Source organism: Nematolebias whitei, chromosome 14 (genome assembly GCF_014905685.2).
Source record: "Nematolebias whitei isolate Nwh7 chromosome 14, NemWhi1, whole genome shotgun sequence".
In the NCBI taxonomy this organism is placed as follows: domain Eukaryota; kingdom Metazoa; phylum Chordata; class Actinopteri; order Cyprinodontiformes; family Rivulidae; genus Nematolebias; species Nematolebias whitei.
This window is the reverse complement of record NC_056511.1, coordinates 4,103,527-4,119,677: the sequence shown is the minus strand read 5'-3', so window position 1 is coordinate 4,119,677 and position 16,151 is coordinate 4,103,527. Positions and strand designations below refer to the sequence as shown.

Here is a 16,151-nt window from a genome sequence, read left to right as displayed (position 1 = left end):
ATCACAGGGACACCATGGACAGGTCTCCAGTCCATCACAGGGACACCTGGAGACAAACATTCACTCTCTCATTTTAGTCACCAATCAGTGTAACGTGTGTGTTTTTGATCTGTGGGAGAAAACCCACGCATGCACGGAGAGAGCATGCAAACCACCCTGAAAGGCCCCCGGCTGGGATTTGAACCAGTGACCTTCTCACTGAGAGGCAGCTGCTCTACCAGCTGCGCCACCGTGCTGCCAAAAGATGAACATTTTGGACAAAACCAACACGAGTTTTCAGTGGAGTCCGGTAATGGCCGACCTGAGCCACAGCCATGGTCTTTAAACGTGACCTGCTGGTTGGAAGTGGAGTTCAGGACGCCTGGACGGCCTCGCCAAAGACCCCCTGCTGGTTGATGCTGGTCACGGTTTTACTGCAGGGAGTCCTGTAGACTCTGGACCCAGGAACACAGAAACAACCGGGGACTCCGGTAAATTTGTGACCACACAGCTGAGATAAAGGCTTCACGGTAACTGTGGTAAACATCTGATCCAGAAATGCTTTAAAGGGGGGGGCATGTGGGGGCCGCTGAAGCTCCTGGGGTGGCACCAAAACCAAGAACAAGAGCAGAATTTCAGAGGATTTGTTGCGTGGTTGGTTATTTGATGAATCCAGGAGTTTGGTGCTCGCCCTCTGACAAACACGGATCTACTTCAGGTCATTGATTTACAGTCGGTGCTACTTGAAAAAATCACCGTCACTATTGTTTATATTTATAAATAAATATTATACCTCCTGAGACCTGCATCCTGATGGTGAGGACTTGGGTTTGAGCTCTGCCCTTTTTTCAGAGGGGGGATAGATTTTAAGCTGTTTTTTTAATTTAAAATAAAATGTATATTTATTTTTAACTCATTGCTCATTGGTGACGCTTTCGTTTAACGTCGAACTGCATCAGCAAAGTGTAGCTGCCACAGGAGCAAAGGTTTTTGTTTTGTCAGGACAGAATTTAAGACGTGTTGCCAGATATACGTTGTTTATTTACATGATATACGTTATTATTGTATCTGTACGAGACCTGGGGTCCGCACAGCGTGCGAGGAATAGTTTTTAAAAAGTCGAAAATACAAAATCCTTCAAAGTTGAGTCAGGTCCTCTGGATGGTTTCTTCTTCTTGAACGTTTCGTCTTTTTCTACTTTCAGCTGTTTGTAGGACTGAGTTTGTTGTGGCTCCGCAGACTCGTGAACTCTTTTAGATAAAAGATGAAACGTTTCAACACAAAGAAACCGTCCGGAGGACCTGACTTAACTTTGTTGGATTTTTCTATCTGGATTATTGAGCATGGAAATCTGAGGCCTCCTCTGTTGAGAGGGGGGTGAAGGAAGCAATTTATGTAAAAAGAGAAAAACCGTCTCTTAACAGAGGAGGAGGCCTCAGATTTCCACTTTCAAAAACCTATAATGCAACTTTAAGACTGATTCCCAATCAGTTTTCACACCTGATGGAAACAGAGGGGCCTCGTCTGTGAATTAGAGGAACAAAGACCTTAAGAGACCACTACTGTTAAGGTGTGAGGTGTGAATTGTCAATCTGCATATGTATGTGTATCTTAGCTCACTCAGCCTTATAACCTGAACCCCTCACTCGCTGCTCTTTGAATTGAGGAAGCTCCTCGGATGAGGAGCGATACGTCTTCTGTTACAAATAAAGTCCAGTTGTTTTTGTATTGAACGTTTTTTGAGTCCTCATATCACCCTTTGATCCAACCAGCCAGACTGTGCTCGCCAACCACACCTCATCTTAACACACACACACACCTCCACCTGGCCGTGAAGGCACACCTTCATTCAAAGCATGAAACAGTTTGGGTCAAAATCTGATTGTTTTAAAGCAACAGTACAGTATTTTGTCATTTCCTATCTGGCAACCCTGATTTGAGCCGTGTCAGGGCGCCATCCCATAAAACAGAAGTTTTCTGTCTGAAAACCAAAAGTTTTGTTCTTTGTGGCAAAGCTAAACTTGCTGCTGACAGATCAAACTGTTGACGTACAGACGTGACTTTGTTTAAACGTGAAAGTCCTGAGACACGTCCGTCCGCTCAGATGTCTGGAGAAGCGGGTGAAAGAATTGAGATAATCCACAAATCAAAACTTCTGATTTACTCCGGGGTGGTAACATTTGGCTAACGCTCACAGTTTTCTGTATAAACGCCTAAAACTTCATGTTGTTCTATCTGCATGCTGTCTGCAGTCGCTGTGTTTCAAATCGCGCTAATCTCTTCTCTTTGTCTTTTTCTCCTCCTTGGTCTTCTTCATGTCCGCCATCTTTACATCTAAATACGGACTCCTCTGGATCTGCCGTGTGTTTCTTTTCCTCTTGGACGGACCGTCTTGCCCTCCTCTTTGTGTCTCCTCCCTGTCCTCGTCCGTCGCTTCTTGTCCACGTCTTGTTTGTTTGGTTGTGTTGTTTTTTTGTGTGGCTGCTGTGTTGTCGCGGCGACCGCCAGGCCGTTTGGACAGCCCGTTCTTGAGGCAGCAGCACAATCCCAGCACCCCGCCCCGAGGCGCATCCCCCCTCCGCACCTCGCCTCACGCACGAACGCAGCCCGCCGCTGCAGCCGGTAGGTACAGCACCGGAACCGTACGGAAGAATTACAGAGAAAAGACGAGCCGGAAGCTCGCAACTTCTGTTTGTCTTTAGACGAGAAGCTGTTCCCCAGAGATTACAAACAGGACCGAACCTAATCTGGTCAATTATCCTCCGAACACCCGGAGCCCAGATCCTGATTTAAATTATAGCTTATGTTCACAACCTCCCGTCTGAAAACCTCATACCAAGAAAAGCTTTGAAGTTCCAGCAATGAGTTTCTAAACTGATCGGCCTACGGTGTTTAAAAATTATAAACAAATTTGGATTTTTATGTCAACAAAGAATAAGAAAAACGTTGGTGTCCGACTGAGCTGCAGCTGGGGACTTAAAATAAGAAAAAGGACAATTTCCTGTGGAAGTCTCGCTGAAGTCGGAGTCCTTGCGATCAACGAGCCATGCGGCCATGTTTTCAGGAAGCAGTTCTTAAAAACCAGCGCTAAGTTCTGCGCAAACTATTCTTCATTGTGCTCCTTATTTTGCTGCTTCTAGGCCTGTCGCGATAATAAATCAATTAATCGCACGATAAATTAAAATGATCGACCTCATTTTCATTTATTGGCGTTATCGTTTCTTCGTGTCTCTCTCTTTCTACTGAAGACACTGGATGACAAAATACTCAACTCCGGTGCTCTTCACTGACCCCGCCTTTTATCTTTAAAATCCATTTTAATGATCCAAAATCGCATTTTTGGATCGTTAAAAGCAGCTAAGCTGAGAAGCTAAGCTACGAGCTAAGCTAACAGGCCGACCTCGGGGAAAAAACCTCCGACTTGTCGAAGCTCCAATACTCACCGTTGAAACCTGTGCCTTCGTTTAAAAAGTTGTTTTTCTCTGCACAAAGAAGCTGAGAACTTGTTTACCGATTTTATTTTATTTTTATTAAAAACTTTGTGTGAAAAATGCTAAAGAGCTCAAACCACACCGAGCGTCCGCCATTTTGAGAACCATAGAGAGACAGCCCATGTCACGTCAAGGACCCTCCCTCCCATTTTTCTTAAAGAGACGCGCTTCTCGCTCCCTCACTATCCATCCTTCGGTTCAAACAGTCTTATACTGCCATCCGGTGGTCAAAGAAGGTACTACACTCAAAATAAAATGAACCAACATTTCTTCTTAAATTTGACAATAATTACTAATTATTGTCAAATTTCAAACAATATTATCGTTTATCGCAATAATTTCTGAGACAATTAATCGCTCAGCAAAATTTGTTATCGTGACAGGCCTAGTTGCTTCCGTCCAGCCAGCTTTGGTGTCTACCATCGCAAAGCAAAGAAGGGAATTGAAAATACCCTCTGTCCATCTTGTGAGCTGGATAACTTCAAAAATAAGCAACGTGGCAACTTTTATTGTGTTGTTTTGCTACGTCTAGTTGTAAGAAATATCCCTATTGAAAACTGGGTTGCCACGTCAAAATCCAAAATGGCCACCACCGTGTGTGTGTGTGTTTAAACCGGCCACCCTAATCATTTGAGAAAACGCTTTCTAGTTTTTTATAGACTCCTTAAATGATTAGGGTGGTTAGTGGGGTAGCTGAAGATTATTCTATGGGGCCAAAGCCACCATTGGCCACCCCCTGGTTGCACCATTGCACCTGGTGGATGAAACCTCTCCCTCCGCTTGTCAGGATACGTCACTCTGCGCAGCCTCAGACAAAAACAAAAAACTACCTCCGTTCTCCACAGTGTAACTCCATCCCACTTGAGTATCTTGCATTAAAAACATTTAGGTTTACTTGGATTCCCTGCTCATTTCAAGTCCAGAAAAAACACTTTCATCTCCAAAGCTACAAACATTTACTATTCAAACTCCTCAGCGACGGGGACATTGACGCTTTTTTCACCTTGGCAGTCACACCAACGTTTATGATTTGGTTTATCTGAGGAATGAGCAGATTTGGACCAGTTCAGTAATTAGTTATCAGTGTTTGGGTTTAAGACCCGGGCGTTCGGGACCGTAGCCTCGAATGTTTTGTCAGAGACGGGTTCAAAACGCCCACGACAACTCCACTTGGAGAGAAAATATGTAGGCGACGAGCGTTAAAGCCTCTGAGACTCATGAAGCAAACCGAGAACGTTTTGAGTTCCTCATGAACGCTCCGGTGGTCACAGCCCAGTGAGATCGCCTGTAAAACTGCCGGCTCGTGTTAATAACTTTAATTTTCCAGTTCCTGCCCATTTAAAGTGTCCCCGCAGCATGATGCTGCCACCACTGTGCTTAGTTAGTGGTGTTGGCAGATCAATGGGAGGTGTGGAGTTTGAACCAAACTCAGGATTTCTGAGCAAAAAGTTCAGTTTTTAACCAACAGAGCCGCCGATCGGTTCTGTGGGACTTCTTCAGGGCCTCCTCAGATTAAAACGTTTCTTTGGGGTTCATGAACCGTTTTTTTCTTGGCACATTTCTTGTTATTCCATTTTCCAGCAATATTTTTTAAAGCTTCAGGAAAATGTTTTAATTAATTATTTTTATTGTTCTTACTGTCCCCATCCTGGAAAACAGAAACCCCCAGTCACAGTCGAGAACCGTACGGTAGTCGAGAACCGTACGGTAGTTTGTGTCGCCGTGCTTTAGATGTCGTCCAGTCTCGTGTTATTTTATGATTTATTGTTGGATCGTTTGAACTTGCAGCAAACTGATGTCCCGAGGATGAAGAGCACCTTTTAACGTTTTATTTCTTTCATTTTGTTCTGACTTCTTCGTTTCATGCCTCTGATTGTGGATCCGCTCACTAACGCTCCTGCGACGCCTTTATTCCTCCGACCCGTGAGTGTTCGTGACGTCGCGAGTCATTCGTGGGTCGCTGTTCCCTGAAAGTGGATCTTCAGTTTCAGTGGAACTTCATCTAGTTGTGTGTGATCGTTGGGCCACAGCAGTGATTTTTGTACATTTTATCAAGGTTTATGTTGACCACTTTCCAGAGAGCGACGTGTTTCCTCGGTGGCTCCAGTTTACTCCTGAACAGTTTGTTTTCTGAATTCGAGCTTAGAGCTGAAACAGCAAAAATGGAAAATAAACTAAATCAACAAGAAACAGCCAAAGAAATTTAAACTACAAAATATATAAGGTGTCTATTTGGAAAGTATTACAATTTATGTTAAGGCCGTTAAAAAATGATTTTAAGAAGAAGAAATAAATAAAACAAATAGCCCAAAACGCAGAGGAGTAATAAATCATTTATATTTTTTATTAAATTGATGATTTTCTTTGGAACGTGGGCAACTGTGATGTAAAGAAAATGTAAAATGGCAGATCGTATTTTGGATTTTTTTTTTTAAATACAACATTGTATATTAAAGCTACTCTTTCCCAAAGTAAATTTTAAAATAATTAAAATTCCAGTGGATCCGTGTAGATTTGAAGTGCAGTTTTTCAGAAACAGACGATTTTGAGAGCTCGCTGTGACTTGATGCCGTATTTTGTTATTTCTACGTCTGTCTTGTTTTATTGGGATGCGTCGAACTTTGATCGTGTGCTGAAACGGTCCAGAACTGAGAGGAATTTGTAAAAGGCGTGAAAAGAAATAAAAACCGGAGCTTCCGTTGTTTTAGGAGAATTTGGGGCAACGCTACGAATCCTCTTTCTTTGTGGTCTTTTAGTTTGGGATGAAAATCTTTCTCGTAAATATTTTCTCTTCTGAGTGGCTCTAATATGCTGTTGTACAGATAAATCCTTCAATCTTAGATTATTTAGTAAAAGCAATATTAAGAATGACAAACTATCTTTTTGCAAGTTCTAAAGCAGTGGTTCCCAACACAGCTGGTCCAGTGGTTTAATTCCTTAAGTTTGGCAGAAGCCTCTTAATCACCCTCATTCAAATCAGGTGTTGGAGCAGAGAAACAACTAAAACGTGCAGGATGGTGTTCCTCAAGGACCATGGTTGGGAACCACTGTTATAAAGGTTTTTTTTGTTCAAACTAGTGATTTTTGCAAACAGAATTATTCATTAGCAAAGTAAATTGTTGAATTGGATCTTAAATGTATCTGCCATTTTGCAGTATTGTATTTTTTCATCTGTGGCTTATTACAGCCTAGAGACGATAACTCTTCTGAGCAGGACGCCTGACTACCATGACCATAATCTCATGAAACATCTCAGACGGGTTTAGCTTTTACCGAGGAAGTGATTGTGAATGTCTCTGGTTATGTGTGTGGTGGTAGCTGTGATTCAGTTCGTCTGTGTGTAATATATTAACAAAAATGTTTCGTACACAATGAGTCGTTTAATGTCTTCGTTTTGGTAACAACTTGTCCAGAAGCTGGACAGCTGGATTCTGGAAAGGTCTGGATCCTGTGTAGAGTTTATGAAACAGCCACGTAATGTCCGTCCAAATAAGGGGAACCAACCAAGCCTCTCGATCTTTCTCAACTAAATAAAGACTGGCTTCAACGTTCAGAATCTTCTGGTTCAACTCTTGATAATTAGTGGTCAAATTGTAGAGAGGAGCATCATCTTTTCTGGTTGCTTTATTTATTCATTTTCTCCTGCAGGGGACGACGACGATGATGATGAAGAGCACAACATGGCCACCGCCTCACCCATCCCTAAAATAGTCACTACGCCGATCAAAGAGGACTTCAGTCGGGAGGATGAAGACCGCAGAGAAGAGTGGGGTACGAGTCTGAGCCTTGTGAAAAAACAAGGCTTCTTTTTAACACTTACTTTTTATTCTTATAAAACCCTGTATGGGAGGGACAAACAAATATTATTTTTTGGGAGTAGTATTATTATTATTAGTCTATTAAGATTTTTAGTTTGCTAAAGTTTAGTGATTCGCTAAAACTTTTTTCATGCTGTAACTTCTAGAAGCAACACAACCTCACAACATTTTATAAATGCATCAATTAATAACCTGCAGAAATGTTTCAAACCCAACAGTCGTTTTTCAGCTTAATGAAGCTAAAACAATATTTAAAGATAATATTTATTCAATATTTAGGGGCCGAGATGGTGTAGAGGTAGAGCAGCCGACTTGGGACCAGAAAGCTGCAGTTCGACTCCCGGCCATGCCCACATGCTGTGGTGTCCTTTAGCAAGACACCCAATCCCCAATTGCCTCCGGGGCACCCACACAGCCACCCACTGCTCCACCTGGGTGCATCTCAGGTGTGATGGGTTAAATGCAGAGAACTAATTTCGTCATTGTATGGGAACATACAGAGATGACGGCACGTAGCACTTACATACATACTAAAGTTTAAATAGTTCTGGAAAGTTTGGACTTTTTAACATTCCTGCATTTTTATATTTTATGGTTTTTGTAAAATTATAATTCAAGTTTTACCATTTTCAATAATTTTATACCAGAAATATGAGGTTACTTCCTAGATTTTGACTGGTTACAGTTTAACATATTTTTACTTTAACTGCTTTTACAGCCAGAAAATTCCCTCCGTTTTTCAGCTTATGGAGCTAAACATTGGATTTTTTGTCTTATTTTACCCCGTGTGTTTTTCACCGCTGGAAGACTTACCTCGGTCCCTGAAACCACCTCAGAACAAACTCTAATCCACTATTATATCTGAGCTCTGAAAAGTCTTCTTAAATTCACCCATATCTGCTACCTAATACATAACATTGTGGATATATAAAATTTGTCATATAGGTACAAAACTAGATTTTGCCATTTACAGTTTTTTAATTGTACAGTAAGGGTTAAAGGTTTAATTTCTTGTTTGTTTCCTCACACCTTATGAAAAGTGAAGCTACGTGCTGCCCCTCCCCTTGCACCCCAGAAAAGGTGGGAATCACCATGGCAACAAGTGAATCAGCAGTTTCTGAGTCCCTTAGCTTCTTTAGTGTATTTTCTCTTGTTGTTGTTCCCATTAAACGCTGTATAATTACTTAATTTGGGACTAAAATTTGAAGATTAAATGATAGTTAGAAAAAGAAAAAAGTTGAAAAATAAGAGGTTATTTGTACTTGTTGGAAGTTTATAGAATTTACAGTTTTAAATAGAATTTGTACTCCTTAAAATATTATAATATAAACTTGATACTATCTCTGTCTTTGACCGTGACACAGTCAAATTCTAAATCTCTATTGGAATCACTTTGTGAGTCAGATAGTTGGACAAAATGCTAATTTGAACTCAGAAAAGATGAGGTCCAAGGCATGTTGATCCATGCCTTGGACCTTACTGGGAAGTTTAGGTACAAACAAAAATTTTAGATGATGAGAGTCTACCAAAAGAAAACGTCATATAATTAGTTTATGGGTTGTTTTCAGATTATGAGCCCCAGCCAGAGCAGAAACGGCCTGTCCAGGAGTCCACATCCTCCACGACTGTGGAGAGTGCCGTCCCACAGGCCTTAGACTCCTCCGGCTTCTCTGCGTGGAACTCCCAGACGGATAACCTAGTCGACTTGTGGGACAGCAGCTCAGCCCCCGCCGCCAACCCCGCTCAGACTTCCCAGTCCTCTAATCTGGTGGACCTGATGGGAGACGCTGGCGTGCTCCGTGACGACGTCCCGCCCAGCACCGCCACCAGCAGCGGCAGGCCTCAGCCCCTCCTCAGCTTCGACGAGATGATGGACGGGAGCTTCTGCTCGGGCACCGCCGTCGAGGACGACCCAACAAGTCTGGTGGACGTGATGGGTTCTGACCAGATGACCCTCAGCTACCAGCATGCACTCCAGCACGCCTCCGGGGAGGTTCGAGAATTAGATGATGGACAGCTGCTGATGACCAATGGGGAGACGTTGCTGAAAGAAGGAACTCAGGTCAGACAAGTTCAAACTGCTGCCACTCCTGTTAGTTTTAGTTTTATTTTCTGATCACTCTTCTGTTTGTAGGCGAGCGAGGGGTATTTTAGCCAATCACAAGAGGAAGAATTCGGCCAATCAGAGGAGTCCTCAGCTAAACCAGCTCCAGTTTTTTATAACAAGCCACCAGGTGAGAAAATTACCTAAATCAGAAATTACTGAACATGTACATTATAAATAACAATTAATGTTAAATATAGCATAATACTATTTGCAATTAACTTACTGACAATAACAAGTGTTAGAACACTGAAGATAGATGAAGTAACATCAGTGTTCTAACACTTATTGTCAGAAAACTTAATGTAAAAAAATAGCATAACACAAAGAGGGTCAGATCGTGATAGATGTTCGAAGATTTTAGTTTTGAAAACTTTTTGCCAACATTTGACGTCACTTTGCTTGTTGCACATTATTATTCATACTTATATTTCCTTCACTTTAAAACATTGGTTTTGTTCCCTCTACTGTTTACTTTTGTCCTGATCCTGCCACTATGTTTTTTGGGGCTACAAATCTGTATATTTTAAATATTTTAAAGTAGTTATATGTTTAGTGGTTGTTTAGCTATTTAGAGAGAAAGAGGTTAGCCAAGAAGAAATATGACCGTGAAAGGACTGAAGAGAGGAGACAGGAATATAAGGAAACACAACGTAGAGCCAAGAGGGAGGTAGCTAAGATACAGCAGAAGGCGTATGATGAGTTCTATAGACTGGTATGGCTGGACACTAAAGAGAGCGAGAAGGGTTTGTACCGACTGGCGAGACAGAGGGATCAGGCTGGAAAGGATGTGCAGCAGGTTAGGCTTGTTAAAGACAGGAATGTTAATCTTCTAACAAATGAAAAGACAGTGACGGGAAGATGGAAGGAGAACTTTGAGGAGCTAATGAATAAATAGAATGAAAGAAAGAAGAGTAGAGGTCAAAGTGGAGGTGGGATTGCATCAAGGATTGGCAGGAGTTATTTGCTACAAAAGGATGTCGGCAAAGATCAAAGGAAAAGTTTACAAGACAGTGGTGAGACCAGCTATGTTGTATGGTCTGGAGACAGAACTGGAAAAGTTAGAGCTGGTGATGTTGAGGTTCTCCTTATGAGAGACAAGGATGGAGAAGATCAGGAATGAGATCATCAGGGGTACAGCACAGGTTGAACAACTGGGAGATAAAGTTAGAGAGGACACACTGAGATGGTTTGGACATGTCCAGAGGAGGGACAGTGGTTTGGACATGTCCAGAGGAGGGACAGTGGGTATGTAGGTAGACGGATGTTAGAAATACAGCAGCCATGAAAAATACAAAGAAGACGAGATGTATGGCTGCAGTTAGAGAGGACGTTGGAGTGAGGACAGAGGACACAGAGGACAGCGTGAGATTGACGAGGACTCGATGGGCGACGACCCCTGAAAAGGGAAAAGCCAAAATAATAAGAAAGTGGTTTTAGGTATTGTACATTATTTTCTTTAAAATATGGTAATATACCATACCACTTTATTTATAAAGCAAGTTTAAAAATATTAGTTTTAGGCAGCAGGAAATCTTTGATTTTAAACTTATAGCCAACAAAATTTATTCCAGTAAAACTCATTTAAAACTGACGTCTTTCAGATGGTGAATGCAGTTAATGGATTGAAGGGATTATTTCTGTTTTACTTCTTTTTATAAAATCTAAAATAATTAGCCAAATACAGAATCTGTTTCCTGTGGGCTCTGTAATAAAACTACCGGTGAGTCCGGTAAGTGCCTCCACACACACATACACTCGTTAAACCTTGTTGTTTCTGTAAAATATGTCAAAACGTTGCTTTTTTAAAATATAATTAAAAAATAAACACGTTTGTGTTTAGAGATCGACATCACGTGCTGGGACGCTGACCCCGTGGTCGACGATGACGAAGACTAACCCGCCAAGCCGGATCGAGGAAGTAGGAAGCGTTCTTGAAGAAACAGGGATTTTGTTTCTTAAAAAAAAAAAAAAAAAAAAACTCATTAAACAAAACAAAAAAATATCTTATTAACAATAAATCTTGCATCACTACTACGTCTGTATTATCTTTTAGAGGAAACAGAAGCCCGAGTTGTGAAACGCTCAGACCTGTTTTCTTTTTCTGTGTTTATTTATTTGTTGTTTTTTTTTTCTATGCAGATGTAACAGCTCGGAGCGAGGGGTTTGATTTGTGTTCATGATTTATTCCATGTTGCGCACGGCTGCATATTAGAGACAACGGAGCTCGTTGTGCGGCAGGCGGCCCACACAATTAGTTAATAGTGCTTTAATAACAATAAAACGATGAAACCGGCTGATGAGAACGGCTGCCGTGTGTTGCCACGTCTGTTCCTTCTGCCTTCAAACCTGCAAATAATCGCCCTGAAAGTCATTCTTGTATTTAGACCTCATTGTCATGAAGAAATGGAATATTTTATTTATTCTATTGTACCAGGTATGAAAGTTGGTTGATCAAGTTTGTCACGCCTTCTGGCCTTTTTTCACTCCTGCTGTATGATTTTAAAATTTAAGTTCAAGATTAAACGGCTCTGTTTCTTTTTCAAGCGCACTTTTATTCTTTCTCTGCCACTTTGCAGCATCACCCATTTCCTATAAATGTATAGTTACGCAAGCAAAAACGTTTTCCAGACCAAATGGATATAGTGTAGATATTTTCCCAGTTTTTTAGAAATGTTTGGCTTTCAGATGAAGCGCATGGAACCGCAATAAATGTGTAGAGTTGCTCATTTTTTTGGAGACTTTTTTCCAAAAGACAAGTTTCTTTCCTGAAGTAGGACTCTGTATATTTCTGGTTTACAAATATATTTTCAGTTTTTGTTTTGAATTGTTTTTTTATTTGTATTTTTAATCTTTTTCTGCTCCTGGTAATTCAGCCTTACTGCAAACCTGTGTTTTAACTTTTTTGTCTTTATTTTATCCTGCAGGAAAAAAAAAACAAATAAAAAAATTCACAATCCGTTTTAAAGGAAGACCATCTGTCGTGTCCAGTTTTATTTTGAAAAAAAAAAAAAGATTACAAAAATTTATTTAAAAATGATACTATTCAGCTAAATTTTCCTGCTGTGAGAAATATTACTTTCTTTGACTTCTGTTTCAAAGCTTTAGGGTCCCAAAAGCAGCAATTGGCATGTTCACATAAATATCTAAATTATATTGTACAAACCGGATTCCAAAAAAGTTGGGACACTAAACAAATTGTGAATAAAAACTGAATGCAATGATGTGGAGATGGCAAATGTCAATATTTTATTCGTAATATAACATAGATGACAGATCAAAAGTTTAATCTGAGTAAATGTAACATTTTAAAGGAAAAATATGTTGATTCAAAATTTCACAGTGTCAACAAATCCCTAAAAAGTTGGGACAAGTAGCAATAAGTGGCTGGAAAAAGGAAATTGAGCATATAACGAACAGCTGGAAGACCAATTAACACTAATTAGGTCAATTGACAACATGATTGGGTATAAAAAGAGCTTCTCAGAGTGTCAGTGTCTCTCAGAAGCCAAGATGGTAAGAGGATCACCAATTCCACCACTGTTGCGCAGAAAGATAGTGCAGCAATACCAGAATGGTGTTACCCAGCGTAAAATAGCAAAGACTTTTAAGTTATCATCATCAACCGTGCATAACATCATCAAAAGATTCAGAGAATCTGGAACAATCGCTGTGCGTAAGGGTCAAGGCCGTAAAACTCTACTGGATGCTCGTGATCTCCGGGCCCTTAAACGTCACTGCACCTCAAACAGGAATGCCACTGTCAAGGAAATAACAGAATGGGCTCAGGAACACTTCCAGAAAGCATTGTGAGTGAACACAATCCACCGTGTCATCTGCTGTTGCCAGCTGAAACTCTACAGTGCAAAGAGGAAGCCATTTCTAAGCAAGCTCCACAAGCTCAGACGTTTGCACTGGGCCAGGGGTCATTTAAAATGGAGTGTGGCAAAATGGAAGACTGTTCTGTGGTCAGATGAGTCACGATTTGAAGTTCTTTATGGAACACTGGGACGCCATGTCATCCGGACCAGAGGACAAGGATAGCACAAGTTGTTATCAACGCTCCGTTCAGAAGCCTGCATCACTGATGGTATGGGGTTGCATGAGCGCTTGTGGCATGGGCAGCTTGCATGTCTGGAAAGGCACCATTAATGCAGAGAACTATGTTCAGGTTCTAGAACAACATATGCTCCCATCTAGACGTCATCTCTTTCAGGGAAGACCCTGCATTTTTCAACACGATAATGCCAGACCACATTCTGCAGCAATCACAACATCATGGCTACGTAGGAGAAGGATCCGGGTACTGAAATGGCCAGTCTGCAGTCCAGATCTTTCACCTATAGAGAACATTTGGCGCATCATAAAGAGGAAGGTGCCACAAAGAAGGCCCAAGACGATTGAACAGTTAGAGGCCTGTATTAGACATGAATGGGAGAGCATTCCTATTTCTAAACTGGAGAAACTGGTCTCCTCTGTCCCCAGACGTCTGTTGAGTGTTGGAAGAAGAAGGGGGGATGCCACACAGTGGTAAAAATGGACTTGTCCCAACTTTTTTGGGATTTGTTGACGCCATGAAATTTGGAAAAAACAGATTTTTCCCTTAAAATTATAAATTCTCTCAGTATAAACTTTTGATCTGTGATTTGTGTTCTATTCTGAATAAAATATTAGATGTTGGCACCTCCACATCATTGCATTCAGTTTTTATTCACAATTTGTTTAGTGTCCCAACTTTTTTGGAATCCGGTTTGTAGATCAAATTAAACCCGGACTTTTAAAAAGGTATAAACTGAGACTAATCAGTGGCGTTTCTAACACACAGTTCAAGCGTCTGAACTTAGCGTGGTGGACCGGTGATTTTTAATATACATCACAATTTTAAAAAGCTAAAATATAAATAAGTAAGCCAGGAATTGTTGGTTAATACTGCCCTTCGGTTGTTGAGCTCTATCAGCCAGCTAGATCTCAACATAAAAACAAAAACAGAAAATTTCATCCCTTCACAAAGGTGACGCTGGCTGTTTGGGAGTTTCTTCAGGTAAAAAACACCTTGACCATCAAGGAAGTGACACCTATCACTCGGGTAATGCTGCTTTAAAACACATTTGCAACAAGCTACAAGAATTATGTTCACTGGCACTTTATACCACCAACAGCATGCTAGTTACCAAGGCAGATAACCAGACTAGCTACGTGGCTAACGGTAATTTACCAGACTCCCAAAGTTCTTCACGAAACGGTACCAGAAGATGAATAGCTATGAGAAATACCGTGTCTACCGGTAAAATAAACAGCCAGCTGCAAACTTGTTACTAGGCAGAAAACCCACCAAATTAATTAGCTGTAATTTATTGGGCTATTTGTGCAACACACGGGACGTGCACACGGACATCTGCATTAAAATAAGATCTTTGGTATAAAAATGTATTCTGCCCAGAAAAGGCCTCACTGGTTTCTCATCGGACAAATTTCTTATAGTTCAGATGTAAAGAGTAAAAACGTGACGTGCACGTGTAAATATTTGGGAAAAAGAAAAAATATTGTAATTTAAACATTTCAGTTGGCCATCCTCTGTGGGGAGATCCACAAGAAAAATAATTAAAAAATATTTAAAAACAAAAATACATAAAGGACCTTGAGCTAGGATTTAAAAGATATAAAAATAGTTTTTATTGATTTTTATATTTTTGGATTAGATAGCTTTAAAATATTAACTAGTTTACGATGGACAAAAATACTGAATAGTATTTTACTGCATTTATTTTTGTTTTCTCCTGGTAACGGTTCATATCAATAACGGAGACGCCGGTAAAATAAATGGCAACAGACTGGTTGCCAAGGCAACTAAAGGGGCTAATAAACTAGATAAAGGTAGAGGTTCTTAAAGCAGAAGGTCGAAATAAAAACCCAAAAAGTCAAAAGAAACAAAAAGTCGACTTTAGCTCTGCTGACGTCATCACCTGGACTCAAGGTCATAATTAAAGCTTGCTTTGGCTCTTTGGGTTTAAACATGTTCAGAGAAACCTTTTCAAATATATAAATATATACATGTTCATTTATTTGTGTTTTTGTCTTCCAGATTTGATTTAGTCTTACCAGTTAACTTTACTTTTGTAAAAAGCAGCTTCTCCACTAGACGTCACCATTGTTCATCCTCAGAGGTTAGTAAATGTCTTCTTGTGATTTGTTTGATCTTTTCTCTCACCCTCAGTTTTATTCCTCCAACACTAACATTGTTTTCTAATGAAACCACCCCTTTATATGTTCACAAACTTCTTCAGATTGACCTTTAAAGTTGTTCGTCAGACTGTCCCGAGCTGCAGCTACTCCGCTTCTTGTTCATCTTTAATGTGTTGTTAAAGCAAAAAATATATTTATTCTTTAATTCAACCTTTATTTATACAGATAAATCACACTGAGCCTCAAAAACTCGTTCACAAGTGAGAACTTTTTATTAATTCATTATTATTAATATTAATATTTTTGTTTGCTAATTGCTAGTCATGAATAAGATTTTTTTTTATAAAATTTTATTAAGGTGAATTGTTTCTGCAGCAAATATTCGAGTAGCAATGGAAGATTTTGTGGAAATTAAAAGTTCAACATTCAAAACCTTTTTTTTTCTGGTTACAACTAATTTTATAATATAATACTGTATAGGCTTATCTTAGGCTAATTAATTCAGTTCTATAATTATCAAAAATAGTTTATTTAGAATCATAAAATGGGTTTGAATTTATTATATATATATATATA

The 16,151-nt window shown here is 40.1% G+C and overlaps 1 protein-coding gene across 3 annotated transcripts in view; it reads left to right on the top strand.

Moving 5' to 3' along the window:
* Positions 1-11,373, top strand: part of dbn1 (drebrin 1) — a 101,525-nt gene extending 90,152 nt beyond the window's left edge. The window contains exons 11-15 of one of the 3 annotated variants that reach the window (XM_037687773.1): positions 2,488-2,601; positions 7,143-7,241; positions 8,857-9,350; positions 9,423-9,522; positions 11,236-11,373. In XM_037687773.1, coding sequence (XP_037543701.1) covers positions 2,488-2,601; positions 7,143-7,241; positions 8,857-9,350; positions 9,423-9,522; positions 11,236-11,291 — 863 coding nt within the window. In that variant the 3' untranslated portion in view covers positions 11,292-11,373. Of the gene's footprint in view, positions 1-2,487; positions 2,602-7,118; positions 7,242-8,856; positions 9,351-9,422; positions 9,523-11,235 lie in introns of all 3 variants that reach the window. The other 2 variants (XM_037687772.1, XM_037687774.1) reach the window with 2 other exon arrangements.
* The last annotated feature ends 4,778 nt before the right edge of the window (positions 11,374-16,151 follow it).